The sequence below is a fragment of the Mastigoproctus giganteus genome, chromosome 2, assembly GCF_048544385.1.
Source record: "Mastigoproctus giganteus isolate SK-2022 chromosome 2, ASM4854438v1, whole genome shotgun sequence".
In the NCBI taxonomy this organism is placed as follows: domain Eukaryota; kingdom Metazoa; phylum Arthropoda; class Arachnida; order Uropygi; family Thelyphonidae; genus Mastigoproctus; species Mastigoproctus giganteus.
The window spans coordinates 174814103-174830167 of NC_143576.1; the positions used below are offsets into that span (position 1 = coordinate 174814103).

The 16065-nt window shown below is 35.7% G+C and overlaps 1 protein-coding gene across 1 annotated transcript in view; it reads left to right on the top strand.

The window, feature by feature from the left end:
- The window catches only part of Tbcd (tubulin folding cofactor D), a 256208-nt gene that overhangs the window by 171056 nt on the left and 69087 nt on the right, over positions 1-16065 (top strand). Inside the window, exon 10 of the mRNA XM_090389645.1 lies at positions 3360-3521. Within this exon, the coding sequence (XP_090245771.1) occupies positions 3360-3521 (162 nt within the window). The remainder of the gene's footprint in view (positions 1-3359; positions 3522-16065) is intronic.

Consider the following 16065-nt stretch of genomic DNA (forward strand, 5'->3'; position numbering starts at 1 on the left):
TGTGCTTGGGTTGCAAAGATGAAAAACCAGTGACTTGTTTGCCCATACCCTTGGCAGCCACACTAGCATAGGTGACTGACGGAGCAACAACAGGCGAAGTTTGATTTTCTAGCGAAAATTTAAGTCTTTCATTCTGCGAACTTAACTCTAAAACTAATCTTTCTAGAGAATTAAAAATTTTGATAGCCTCTGTTATCATTGTGGGGGTGGCCTTTTCATCCCCTTTTAATATATCTAACAATTTGTTCCTTAACGCAAACATAAAATCAGTGGTTATGGTTTCAACCTTATGAGCAGAACCAGAATGGTTCAGCTCATTCTGAACTGGATTTGAAGGTGGGTTTAAAGCTGGAAAATGTTCCCGTATATCCAGTAACTTTACAAAAGGTTCCAATTCTTTTAATCCTGCCTCCAAGACCTCAGGAGACTGAGGTCTTGAAGGTGGTAGAGAAGCCTGAGGAATCACCATCAGGAAACAATATTAATTAGAGAAAGCTGAACTGCGTGGACAAAAACCAGAAATCTGAAACTCAACTATCCAGGTTCCAAGGAGCATTGAGGAGTTCAGCACAGAGGTCAACCTGAAATCATAGGTGCATAGAAGTTCACTTCAAAACACTGTCTGGTCAACTGGATGAAAAGTTGATCACCAGCCCAGAGAACAGGTCTATGTGGGTAGTGACAGCTTAAAAACACTGTATACTCACTACCAGCATGGTGGGCAAGAAATTATATAACAAAAACATTATAATAATATCGTTAAAGATCATGTTAACAAAGTTAAAAACATATTTTCAAAAGTAATTTAATCACAACTTTGAGAATTTTTAATTCTGTCCAATTAAGCCAGGGGTGCTGTAAAAATTCTGAAAAATAAATAAATTAATTTTCTATCTACATAGTTAATTTCAGAAATTTACAACCAATAGAAATCTGGGAAAATCAGTTTGACTATGAAGTTAAAGTTAGCCAAAAAGTGCTCAAAACATATTTGGACAAAACACTAAATATGAAAAATATCCATAACAACCTTAAAATATCAGGTCAGCGAGGACCCCAGCCCTCCCAAGATAAAAATACACAACTTTCCACAATATTAGGATCAGATATGCAGAAATAAACATATATCAAAGCGACATAAAGCGACACCAATACATTTGATATATAGTAGACATTAGTAACATACGAGTGTAGACATTAGTAACATACGATATTACCATAATGGCAGCCCCCGGTTATGTGTATCTACCATAATTAAAATCTAACCTCCAATCAGAACACAGCTTGCTTCAAATAGTAAGATCCAAAACAGTAATTTCACCTATTACTTTTCACTACCTATATTTATGCAGTTAATGTCATCACGTCAAGATGGCAGCTTCTGTAAGCCACCTTCCCTCCAAAATGTCACACAGTTACTGCTATGATACCCTAGAATAGAGGGAGACAAGATGGCAGACCAAACATAGAGAAAACATTATGCTTAGCAAGAGCCAACAGTGTCAACAAAATAACTTCTGTTTACCAAATGGTGGACAAAAGAATATAAAAATATTACCCCTTCCACCAGTAGCCATCCTGCTGCCCAAAACAAGTCTCCAAACAAATGTCCAACCCAGTTAATGGGAAAGGACAAAGAATCTGGATAAAAGTGACAAGCTGAGAGTTAAAAAGCAACGGGCAACATAGGCAGCCATTATGCCATCGCTAACGTTTAGAAGGTAAATGGCCACAGCCAAAAAGAAATCAGTTTTTATCTTCATGGTTAACACACATATTTTCAAGCAGGGGGATATACAAAAGACACTAAAACCAAAGTAAAATCCATGAGCTAAATTCCGCTACACAATAAGCACTTGATAGTTCCACATCTCTAAGATAAGGATAGCAGAAAAAGGAAGTATTGAAAAAGAGAAATGTGATTATCAGTAGTGATTCTTCATGCATTAAGAATATGCAGATAAAGGAACCACTAGGTGGCAATGATCACAGTGTGCTGAAGTGGGATTTACTCAAAGAGGTAACTACCATCAGGGGTAAAGGAAAGGGTTTTTGCTTCCATAAAGGTGAGTGGTCTCAGACAGTTTTTAAATTCTGTACAGTGGGATCAACTGGATGATGTTACCAACGTTGAATTCTAAATGTGAAGCTTTCAGGGACTTAATTTTGGAGGCTACTAGGCTTTTCATTCCAACTGAGAAATACTGTTCAAGGTTTAGACCTAAATGGATGTTAGATGAACTAATGAGGCTCGTGGCAGAGAAGAGAAATGTATGGGATGCATATAAAGTATCAGCTGACACAGAAGCCTATGGCAGTGTACCTGCCATAGGCTTCTGTTTCACCTGATATAGTGAACCTGCTTTCCTAAATAGCATTATTACTGGGGACAAGAGTTGGTACTTCTTTGTCTTAGTTTTGGTATGTTCCTGAAACTAAAAGACAAAGTGCAGAATGGTGATCACAAAGTTTGCCAAAACCAAAAAAAAGTTCATTTCTAGAAATTATATATCAAACCATACTTATTGCATTCTTCAATCACAAAGGGATAATCTGTAAGGAATTCATTCTAGAAGGTACAGACTAAGTAATTGCTGGTAAAATTTTTACCACCAATTACTGCTTAGAGATATTGAAATATTTTTTGATGAGAATCAAGTGCATGTGGCCACATTTGACCACATGCACTTGATTCTCACAGAGCAATCAGTGTGCAAACATTTCTGGCTCACAAGCAGGTTGTAGTGCTCAACCACCCTCCTTAACTAACTTAGCTCTAGCAGACTTTTTTTCTGTTTCCTAAGTTGAAATTGAGATTGAAAGGACTGATTTGATAGTGTTTATGACATTGAGAAGAATGTGGCAGTACGACTAAATACCATCACAGCAGACAAGAATTTAAACACTGTAAGCAGTGTATTCAGTCCCATGACTATAAATGCTGTAATAACATTAAGGGAGACAAGTAAGAAAATAATTCCATTGTCTATGTTTTTCCTTATTTGAATTCAGTCTCATTATTTTTTTGCTGCACTGTACATGTACAAAACTATATATGTGTGCGCCTCTAATCAACCATGATGAATTGGGACACATCTGATTTGGGTAATTATACCCTTCAGTTTATTTATTAAAACAAGTACCTGCATATGGATCTTAGTTGCTGTATATGCATTAGTCTTCCACTGCTACAGTAAACATCTTACATATAGTTGAATGTATCTCCTTTTACTAATTCAGACAATTACATAAATACCATTCAGATTACATATCAAATTTCAAATACTTACTCTTTAAGTTTTATGATATTGTTAAATTATATGAACACCATTTGCATATATATCACATTTTGATTTTAGACGAAGCCATTCTTCAGGGAATCAGGAGTATTGTGCCACTTCTGAATGAGAAGCAGCTATTTAAGGGCATTGGAGGATTATTAATGAAGATGGCAGTCTGTTGGCTAATAGAGAAAGCATCATTAGCTATACTACCATTTCATGAGGATAAAGAAATCATAGGTAATGAAATATAAATATCTTTTTATTTTTGATTATATGTACAAAACTATATATGTGTGCCTTTAATCATCCATACATTCCTTTCCTCATTAATAATAAAACAAAATTTTAGTCATTCTAGTATAAAAATTTTGTGGTAGTTTTAGTATCAGCCATCAGTTCATAGGTTTATAATTTTAATATAATTTTCATTAAGTATGAATCAAATGTATAAATTTTTTCTTAGCTGCAAGTTAAAAATTTTGTAACAGTATTATGCTTCATATGCTTTAATGAATTTTTTAAAGTATATGAAGCATTTACTGTATTAAGGTTAGTATGAATCAGATTTATTCTCCCAGAATAAAAATGTTATACAGGTGACCCCTGCTTAACGCTGATAATTCGTTCCAGAAAAACAGAGCACTAAGTGAATCCACGCTAAGCGAGCGCCGCATTCCCACAAGGTAACATATGTATTTGGGAGTTGCGGTCGGTGTCATAGGATATTTCCTAATCAATAACAAACGGTAGTGAAAAGATGCACAAATGTTGGTCAAAATATTTAATATTTAAATATTTGAACATATAAAATATTCTGCATTACATACATATATAATTATGTGGTAACTACTTAAATATCAAAATTAAACTTAAAATTCCAATTAAAATCATGAATTAAATTGATTTTAATTGATTTAATTTAATTGATGAAAATGAAAAATGTGTCGATTTTGGGTTGAACTTTGGCCCTCTTCCAAATAAACTAAAAGGGGTATTAATTTTAAACCTCCTGCAGCGTTACCACCCAATAATAAAGTCACCCGATCCTTCGCTGCTTTGAAACCTGGCATGTTTTTTTCTTCTTTCAATATGAAACTTCTTTTAGGCATTCGTTTCCACAAAAGTCCTGCTTCATCTATGTTAAAAACTTGTTGAGAAGTATAACGCATAATTTCCCTCTTAAATAATTTTAACAAGTTCTTTTTTGAAAGTTTCGGCTCCTTCATCTGCACTTGCAGCTTCTCCCTGGATTTTAAATCTATTCAACCAGCCCTTACCAGTTTTAAATGGATCCACATTTTTTTTTTTTTTTTAGGTGAGTTTTCTTCAGATCATCATATTGGCTAGTCTCTCTCTTTCTCTTTTATAATATTTAACTTAACTGAATTTTGCATTGGATATTATCTTCAATAAAATTAGTTAAAGTCTTTCCATTTCAATCCTAATAGTCGGCTAGCCCTAGTTGCTTGAAGTGGAACAGCTATCTTTCCTGCTGCTAAAATTAATTCTTTATTTTTTTATAATTGTTCTTACAGTTAAACTTGCAAGACCTAAATTATGGAACACATCCGCTTGTCGTTGACCGGAATTGATTTGCTTCAAAACGTCTAATTTAATTTTCAAATTCAGTATTTTTCTTACATTTATAGCCTTCGTACTGTGCCATTATTAACTCTTCGAAAATGCAACTGCATTGGTTGCATTAATTATGATACAATGTTCAAGTAAACTGTCCGTTACGCACGATGTCTAATACTGTACTGAGTGATGATTAGTCTTTGGATAAATGCATATAACGCAAATATTACAAGCAATATACTTGATAATTTATTAAAATGTTGATCTCGGAACTACGTAAAAAGTCACTGTAATGCAATTAAATTAGCATGCGAGAAAATTTCACTGAGCGTGGGAAAATTTCTCAAGTCAGCCTGGGAAACATTTTAATGCTGTTTTGCAATTCATTTTCAAGCTATCGACTCCATCAAATGAAACGATTTCGTTAAATATGCCAAAAGTGCAATCTGCAAAAGAGCATTATAGTCAGATACGGGTTATAATATAAGAACAGCGTTATAGCAAATCAGCGTAAAGCGAACTGCGTTATAACGGGGGCCTGCTGTACTGAACTCCGTGACTTTTTTCTTTCTCAATTTTATAATTTTCACTTTTCTTATGTATTCAGTAATATGATTAAATTTCATGGTGATACCTATTTAAGTTTCAGTCATATGTCTAATTCTTCATAAATATACAATATGTATATCAGTTTATTATAGCACCACTCTTAGTTAATTACTAAATAAATGCCTACATCTTCAATTGGTGTGTGTTATTTTATAATTTAAAGTGGTTGCATGTTCAAAAAACACATAACAGATGCTGATTAAGATGTGTGATTATTGCTTCTATACATTTTAAATAAAATTAGATAGATTCCATTAGTTCCTGGTGCCTTGTTCTTTTAGTTGTAATAGCATTAGCATTAGTAGAGGCATTTGATGCAAGAAAGCAAGCTTATGCAGCATCAGCCAAAAAAAACAATAAATAAATAAATAAAAAATAACCACTTCCACTTCACCCCTCTGTTCGTTCGAAATACCTGTCCAGCTGAGCCTTAAACTTATTAAGGCTAGCTATCAACTTCCACGACAAGGGATGGAAGTGTGTTCCACCAACCAACCACCCGCTGGCTAAAGGCAAATTTCCTCTCGCCTATCCTACATCTGTCTTTCCTCAATTTGAATTTATGCCCTCTCAGGTGATTATTCTGAGCAAGAGGAAGAATCCCATCAGCATTGAACATGCTCAAACCATTCAAGGCTTTATACACCTCTATCAGATCACCTCGCTGGTGCCTAGTCTCCAGAAACTAGTCTCCTAGTTTCCTAATCCAAATTTGCAAAACTTAAGCCTTTCTTTGTAAGAGCACCCCTTTGTTCCATTCACTAATCTTGTTGCCCTTCTCTGTACTTGTTCCAGCATCTATATATCCTTCTTGAAATGAGGCCTCCAGACCGGTATACAGTACTCTAGGTGTGGCCTGACCATTGCCTTATACAAGGGAATAATCACCTCCTTATCCCTGCTAGAAAAATTCCTATTTAACATCGACAATACACCATGAGCTACTCTTGCAGCCCGTCTTCACTGCTCAGAAAACTTCATATCTGCCTGCACAACCACCCCCAGGTCCCTTTCATTCTCTACCACTGTCAGTGTAGTACCACAGAGTTGATACATTGCTCTGGGGTTGCTGTTTCCCATATGCAGTATTTTATATTTGTCAATGTTAAACTTCATTTGCCACCTCTCAGCCCATCTTCTCAACCTTTCCAGGATCCTGTAGCAGTAGCATAGTGTCAGTAGTGCCCTTGACAACCCTGCCAACCTTCGTACGTATCGTCTGCAAACTTGGACATTAAGCTTGATATACCATCATCAATATCATTTATAAATACAGAAAACAATAATGGACCCAATACTGAACCCTGAGGGACTCCACTAATAACATTAGTCCACAATGAGCAGTGTCCATTGATTACCACTCTCTGTCTTCTCCGCCTCAACCACCCCTTTATCCATAGCAGCAATTTGCCTCCAATGCCACACTGCTCCAATTTGTGCAGCAGTCTTCCATGTGCAACAGTATCAAAAGCCTTTCTAAGATCCAAGTATATAATATCAAAGTTATTCCCTGCATCCAGTTCTTTTGTGACTGCATCATAGTATCCAATCAAATTGGTCAGGCAAGACTTCCCCTTAACAAAACCATGCTGTGTCTGAGCTATAACTGAAGTCTTGTCTAGATGATCCTTCAGTGCTTCTTTAACCAGTGCCTCCATTAATTTTCCGGGAACAGAATTTAAACTAACAGGTCTATAAGTACTTGTGTCGCCCTTTGATCCTCCTTTGTGAATTGGGGTCACATTTGCACATCTCCAGTCCATGGGTACTTCCGTTGAGTCCAAGGAAGCTCTCATAATTATGGCTAAGGGTTTGTTTACTTCCTTTGCTGCCTCCTTTAATATAACTGGATAGATCCCATCCACCCCAGGTGCCTTTCTTGTATTTATCTTCAGCAATTTCTCCTCCACTTTACTCTCAGTTATTACAAGATTCTCTAGCTTACTGCCAGAGTTGAATACACCTCTGGAATTCCCCTCGCTGAATAACTCCTCATGTGTGAATGTCGATGCAAAATGTTCATTTAGTTTGTTAGCTACCTGAGCACGATCATCAACAGTTGACCCATTTGTATCAAGTGGACCAATCTGATTCATCCCCTTCTTTCTAGAGTTTACATAAGTAAAGAACTCTTTGCTGTTTTTCTTTGCATCCCTTGCCAAAGATTTCTCGTAATCTGCCTTCGCCTGCCTAACCTCCTTTGTAACTTGGTTACAGATCAACTTGTGTCTATCATAGGCTTCTGTGTCACATGTTAATTTGTATGTATCCCATGCATTTTTCTTCTCTGCATATGTCTAATTAGTTCATCTGACATCCACTTAGGCCTAAACCTTGAACAATATTTCTAGATGGTATGTAAAGCCTAGTAGCTTCAGATGGTATGTAAAGCCTAGTAGCCTAGTAGCTAGTAGCCTTACTCGGGAAACCCCACTGGGGTTTCCCGAGTAAGGCTTACGGCCAGTCCGCCTCTGTCGATAGAGAAAAAATATGAAATTGTGAAACGCTTTGAGCGAAATGAAAGACCATGTGATATTGCACGTGCTACAGGCCTAAATGAGGCAACGCCGAGAATTAGAAAGAACGCAGAGAAAATAAAAACACCTTTCATAGCAGGAACAACTCAAAGTTTAATTAAAACCCATTAGATTAAGCAAAGAATTGGAAGAGATGGAACGGCTGTCATCTGTTTGGATAGAAAATCAAACAAAAAACAAGTTTGCTTACAATAAAAGCAAAAGCATTAGCAATATTTTATTACGTAATAGTCGTAATAAAATACTTACGTATTTTATTACAATTATTTATTGTGTTTGGTAATGTTTTGGTTACAAATGTGTGTTCAATCTTGGGTGGTCGGCACATAACCATATTTTTCCCATAGAGCTTGTTGTTTATATTGCACGAGGGTTTCTTGGAACACAACTATCGTGCTATACGAGGACTGACTGTACTTATATGTATTTTTTCCTATGGTTTCAACTGCTGGTTCCTTAGACTATACTTTACCTCACATTCTTTGTCTATATAATTTATTATCTACATTCCTTCTAGTTGCTGGGTTCTTTCTACTATTAATGTAGTAACCTAGAGCTATAATCCTTTGCATATCTCAATTTAAAACTCCCCCACTACTTTTGATAAGATTGTATGTACATATGCCTTCTTAAATCCTTCGTCATATTTCTTACTAAAGGAAAGAAATTGCCTAATCAAATTTATTGATATTTTTTAATAAGTTTAGTAAGTTATCGGTGATATGTAACATTTCACTCTGAACATTCTGCATGGTTTATGCAGCATAGGCTAAAACACCTGATGGCCAGTTTATTAACTAGCAACAAACAATGAAATTGTAAGCACAGATTTACAGCATTATTTTAAAAATTTCTAATTTAATGTGAAGCTGTAGTTAGTTTTTTTGTTGTTTTTTTTTTTTTTTTGTGAAAAAACTGGAGAAGTACTATGTTAGGATGGTGAGCAGGTGAAGGGGTCAAAAACATTTAAGTCTCCCTCATAAATCTGAAAACTGACAGCTAATACATGGAAAATCTTTTGTATCTCTTATGGAATCCACAAAAAAAAGGCGGCAAACCATCTTTGTTTGTGGATCATATACAAAATGCTGTGATTCATCACCTTTTATTGTTGAATCAACACCTTGAATGAACTCTTCATATGTTTCATGTTTGAGCAGCTTTATCAATCTTTCAAATACCGAGGAACCTGCCACAGATCTTCTGTTTTCCTAAATCTTCTATCAGAATTGCACAAATTGTTTCTCTGTTAATGTTAAGTTGCTCTTTCATCATTTGAAGAGTAATTTAATGATCAGACACCATTGAACATGCTTGCCTTTTCAGCCACCTCTGCTTTAAAGTGTATGTCGTTGAACCTACAGATTACAGACCTGGGGGGGGCATAAATTCAAATTGAGGAAAGACAGTTGTAGAACAGATGTGCGGAAATTTGCCTTTAGCCAGCTGGTAGTTGATTGCTGGAACAAATCTGTTGTTGTGGAAGTTGATAGTTTAAATAAATTCAAGGAGGAACTGGGACAAACGTTTAGAGGGAATTGGTGTGTGAAATTGGCTTTTTTTTTTTTTTTTTTTTGGTTGATGGTACACAAGCTCATGTGCTTGCTTTCTTGCATCATATGCCTCTACTACTACTACATCCACATCACTCTCATCTTCCAGATTATCAGAGCCATCCCAAAATCTTGCAAATCAATGAAAAACAGGCAAGCAAAATGAATAGTACATCACTACCAATTCATAGATTTCAGTCCCTTTCCCCAAACTTGAAACAAAATTTAATGTTTGCACTTGGTTCTATCACTTTATCTAATGACAGTGTCTTAAACAGTAATAGTCCTAGCTTTGAGTTACAACATTAAAATGACCTTGTAGAGGAAAGCAGTCACATACATAATAGGTCATGCTTTGACATATGTGCAGTGGACTCAAATCTCAAACTTAATTGCCATTCCTCGTATAAATAACTGGATCACTTGACTGAAGAATGCTCTGAAGACAGCACCTGTTATTGATAACAGAGGACATAACAGAGCACATTCAGCTATTGTGGTATTTAACAATGTTAAAGAGTAGAAATATGTATGTCATCATATTTATTCATTATGAAAAGATTTATTTTAAAAAATTCTGACAGGTATGATTTCATTGCCATACCTGGATGGGAGAAGGGAGATACAGGCAAGTGCCAAACTACAAAAAGGGATGGAGAATCCATTACACCCAATGTTCAAACAACAACCTTCTGTTGAAACACTTAAATCAAAAAATATGAATTTCTCACAACAGCAAAAATTGCTTACTACACCATCCTTGGCCCACACTGCCAGATGGAAAACTAGAAGTGAACAAACTCCAGATTGGATGACCCCACAAGAAAAATTACCCCTGGACATCATATGAAAAGTTTGGCAATCACTCAACTGCTTAGAACTGGCGTGGCTAGATCCAGTAACAATTTGAAGAAATGGGGTGTCCAACCTCAAATTTCAACTCTGTGAATGTGGAGCTGAACAAACAACAAAACATCTCATCAGCTGCCCCCTTGCTCCTACAACTTGCAACGGGTTTGATCTCATGGAGGCAACAGAGGACACTATTAAAGTGGCCCACTTCTGGGCAGAAATAGCGTAAAGAAGTATATCCAGACATTTTATTTTATGTGTTGCTATATATGTTTATGCTATTTAGCTTTTCGTTTATTGGATTCTTTTTTTTTTGTTTTGTTTGCTTTGCTTTGATTATACACCGAACAACAAATTTTGGGTTATATCTTGTTACGGGCATGAAAATACAGCCACTCCCCGACTTACATAAGGGCTGCATTCCCTGGAATGCTACACAAGTCGAAATTTCTCTAAATGCTTATGCAGCACTCACAACTATGCGTGCTGAATTTTATTGAAGCAAAAAATAAATGTTCGATGAACATGTAAATAGAATTATTCATTAAATTTTTTTATCTCATGCGCAGGAAAAATTACAAAAGTGTACAAAATTACAAAAATTTCAAAATTATAAAATTACAAAAAGAGAGGAGACAGGAATAACGTCAGCAAGTTTTAGCTTTCGACTATCGTTGCCAGATTTAACTCTCCAGCTGATAAGCACACTGATGCAGAAGTTGAGGGCTGTGGAGATTTCGAAGGGGTTTTTTTTTCCCAACACATCACAAAATTTCTCTGCAGCTTCAGAATTGGCACTGGCGACTTCACTGCATACCTCAATGTTTTGGAAACCAGTGTGATGCTTGAACCTATTAAACCACCCGTTGCTTGCCACAAACTTGGCTTGGGGTTTGTGTACTTATCCTTAATATCTTCATAAATACTTCTTGCTTTTGCTTGAATGGCCATTGGACTCAGAGGCACTAGCTTCTGAATCTGTTTTTCCATCCATATTATTAATAGCTTTTCCATCTTCGATATAACACCTGAATGCTGTTTTGTGATCACTGTTGATCCTAAATGCGTTGATCCTTTGGTATGTTCTTTTATATGTGCACTGTCCCTTAAAATAGTATTCACTGTTGAAGCAGCGAGACCTAATTCCGTGCAGTAGATGACAAACTTTGTCCTGCTTCGTACTTAATCATTTTCATCTTCATTTCTAAATCAATTTTGTTTCATTTCCTAGCACTGCCAGCACTTGCACTTTCCATTGGTCCCTTTCCCTTCACCATCCTAATAATTAATAGGAATGAAGAGAAGGTTCTGAAAATTTATTTATGTTTTTATTATGATTGAAGATTTCAGTGAAGCAGAACTCATTTCATCATAATACCATAATGTAAAAACTCAAAGAATTCCAGTTATCAGTATTATTGCAAATGTAATAAGATCGAGTTTACTACCCATTTATAATACAGGTGACCCCCGCTTAACGCTGATAATTTGTTCCGGAAAAACAGAGCGTTCAGTGAATCCACACTAAGCGAGCACCGCATTCCCATAAGGTAACATATGTATTTGTGAGTTGCGGTCGGTGCCATAGGATATTTCCTAATCATTAATAAATGGTAGTGAAAAGATGCACAAATGTTGGTCAAAATATTTAATATTCAAATATTTGTACATATAAAATATTCTGCATTACATACGTATACAATTATGTGGTAACTACTTACTTATCAAAATTTAACTTAAAATTCCAATTAAAATAATGAATTTAATTGATTTAATTTAATTTATGAATTTAATCATGAAAAATCTGTCGATTTTCGGTTGAACTTTGTCCCTCTTCTAAATAAACTAAAAGGGGTATTAATTTTAAATCCCCCGCAGCATTACCACCCAACAATAAAGTCAACCGATCCTTCACCGCTTTGAAACCTGGCATGTTTTTTTTCTTCTTTCAATATGAAACTTCTTTTAGGTATTCGTTTCCACAAAAGTCCTGCTTCATCTATGTTAAAAACTTGTTGAGAAGTATAACACACAATACCCCTCTTCAATAATTTTAACAAGTTCTTTTTTTTGAAAGTTTCGGCTCCTTGATCTGCACTAGTGGCTTCTCCCTGGATTTTAAATCTATTCAACCAGTCCTTACTAGTTTTAAATGGTTCCAATTTTTTTTAGGTGAGTTTTCTGCAGATCAACATATAGGCTAATCTCTCTCTCTTTTTTATTATTTATAATATTTAACTTAACTGAATTCTGCACTGGATATTATCTTCAATAAAATTAGTTAGTCTTTCGATTTCAATCCTAATAGCCGGCCTAGCCCTAGTTGCTTGCAGTGGAACAGCTATCTTTCCCGCTGCTAAAATTAATTCTTTATTTTTTTTATAATTGTTCTTACAGTTAAACTTGCAAGTCCTAAATTATGGCACACATCCGCTTGTCTTTGACCAGAATCGATTCGCCTCAAAACGTCTAATTTAATTTTCAAATTCAGTCTTTTTCTTACATTTATAGTCTTTGTACTACGCCCAGACATTGTTGCTCTTTCATTCTTATCGGCCATTATTAACTCTTCGAAAATGTAACTGCGTTGGTTGCATTAATTATGATACAATGTTCAAGTAAACTGTCCGTTACTCATGATGTCTAATACGGTACTGAGTGATGACTAGACTTCGGATAAATGCATATATTACAAGCAATATACTGGATCATTTTTTAAAATGTTGATCTCAGAACTGCAATTAAATTAGCGCGTGAGAGAATTTCACTGAGCGTGGGAATATTTCTCAAGTCGGCGTGGGAAACGTTTTAACCGTATTTTTATATTCATTTTCAAGCTACAACTCCATCAAATGCAACAATTTCGTTAAATATGCCAAAAATGCAATCTGTAAAAGAGCGTTATAGTGATATTGTGACAGCGTTATAGTCAGATACTGGTTTTAATATAAGAACAACGTTATAGCGAATCAGCGTAAAGCGAACCGCGTTATAACGGGAGCCTGCTGTATTGTGCTAACAGAAAAGCCCAATAAACCGGAAAGTGCAAATTGTTTTGATTGTTTTATGGTAGTAACCTACAGGAATATGTTTTAGAAATATATCACGAAGGCATTCAAAATTGATTCTTATAATGAAACATATGATAACGATGAAAGTGTAGTGCAATTTCCATTATAAAAATGACCGTTTAGAGAGATAAATAGCTTGGTTATATAGCGAAATTTTCAACATCCGAGGTCTTGGAATGAATTACCAAAAAACAACAATGTGTTATTGGGTTCACATTGTGATATTTTCTGGATACCTTCATTTATTCCTATGGGATGCAAAATATGTTTCCACAATTTTTTAAATTTTGCACCAGCCAGCAAAAACTTATGTAAAGTTGAATTTCCATAAGTCAAGTATTACATAAGCCAGGGAGTGCCTGTAGTTTACTTTTATTTTATAGATTTTGGGGTGCTAAACATGGAAATAGTGCTTAAAATGGCAGATTAGCTCTTGTTTTTGAAAAAAAAATTTTATATTAATACAAGGTATTTTTTATTTATATGGTAAGATGTAGCTACGAACACACCTGTATCAAACACCTTTTCGACTTTTTGCGTTTTTTGTAAGAAGTAATGTGATCTTCCACAAGCTACCTGTAGTTGCCAGCTTTATTATTTCCTAGAAAACCAGCTGTAACATTTCGAAAGGCTTCCCACACTGATTTCTTGCTATCACTATGGATACATTTGAACTGTTTGTCTTTGAAAAGTTGCCTTATTTGTGGACCAATGAAAATGCCTGCCTTAATCTTCTCTGTACTAAGTCTTGGAAATTTCTCTTGCAAGTATGTGAATGCAGGACTATGCACTTCCAAAGCCTTCATTTAATTTTTCACGAACCCAAGTTTGATGTGGAGTGGTGGAAGCAAAACTTTATTTGGTTCTACTATAGGTTCAAATGCTATGTTCTTCATTCCTGTTGTTAATGATTTTCATTGAGGCCAACTCCTCTTCTCGTAGTGCATATCCTTGGCACAACTATCCCACTCGCAGGGAAAGCAACAATACTTAGTGTAACTCTTTTGTAGTACAGTCAGTCCTCGTATAACACGTGTTTACATTACACAAATTCGATCCTACACGATTTATAAATAGGGGAACGATATCTTATATAACACGAACCGAATTCGCTTATGCACGATTCGCCTTTGTGTTTACAAGAAATGGCAGTCGAACGCAGAATCACCCCAACCGAACGCAACACGATAAGAATGAAGAGAAGATTCTGAAAATGTATTTGTTTTTTATATCAGTGAAGGGGAAACACATTTCACCATAATAACGTAAAAACCAACACAATTCCAGCTATCGGTATAATTGCAAATGCAATTAGATCGAGTTTACTACCAATTTATAACAGATTCCACTAGCAGAAAGGCAACTGGAAATTGTTTTTATTGTTTTATGGTAGTAACCCCCAGAAATGTGCTTTAGTAAAATGTGAGGTGTTAATAGTGTATCTCTGCCTTTACGGTATTGTTTATTTAGTTGCTACATGCGCACAGCTTTGTTTATGTGTATCAAGCGTGCCTCCTCATTTTGTAATTGTGCTTTATTCCCTAAAAATGAGTAAAATACTAAAAGGTGTGAAAAGGAAGCATCCTGGTGAAGACACTGCAGATTCAGAGAGAAAAAGAAAAGCAATATCGATAAACAGAGGCGGACTGGGTCAAAAATTCTTACCCGGGAAAATTTATAGTGGCCTTATACTATAGTTTATGGCCAAAATCACACTGGCCTCTGGCCCACCGGGGTTTCCCCGGTAAGGCTTTTGGCCAGTCCGCCTCTGTCGATAGAGAAAAAATATGAAATTGTGAAACGCTTTGAGCGAAATGAAAGACCATGTGATATTGCACATGCTACAGACCTAAATGAGGCAACGCCGAGAATTACAAAGAATGCAGAGAAAATAAAAACAACTTTCATAGCACGAACAACTATCATTAGATTAAGACACAAGAATTGGAAGAGATGGAACGGCTGTCATCTGTTCGGATAGAAAATCAAACAAAAAACAAGTTTGCTTACGATAGAAGCAAAAGCATTAGCAATATTTTATTACGTAATAGTCGTAATAAAATACGTAAGTATTTTATTATGATTATTTATTGTGTTTGGTAATGTTTTGGTTACAAATGTGTGTTCAGTCTTGGGTGGTCGGCACCTAACCCTATTTTTCCCATAGGGCCTGTTGTTCGTATTGCACGATTTTGCATTGCACGAGTATTTCTAGGAACACAACTATCGTGCTATATGAGGACTGACTGTACTAATAAAATGATGATTACCTTTAAATCACAACATACTTCTGATAGTGTTACACCTAAGAGGATGTTTGTACATGTTTTTATTTTTTTGTGGATGGCCTGTTTGTTTGTTATTTGGTTTTTAGGAGCATTAGCAAGGCCATATTGCTCCTTGTGGATGGCATGCACAAGAGGTATTGAAGGCAGCATATTTCCATTGTGTAATAACACAACCTTGAGGCTAACCTTAGAAGCATCTATAAATAGTCGTCATTCTTTGGGAACGTGCCTCATGTTCATTGCTGTCATTAGACCATCAACATCCTCCTTACAAACAATGATTTCACCTTCTG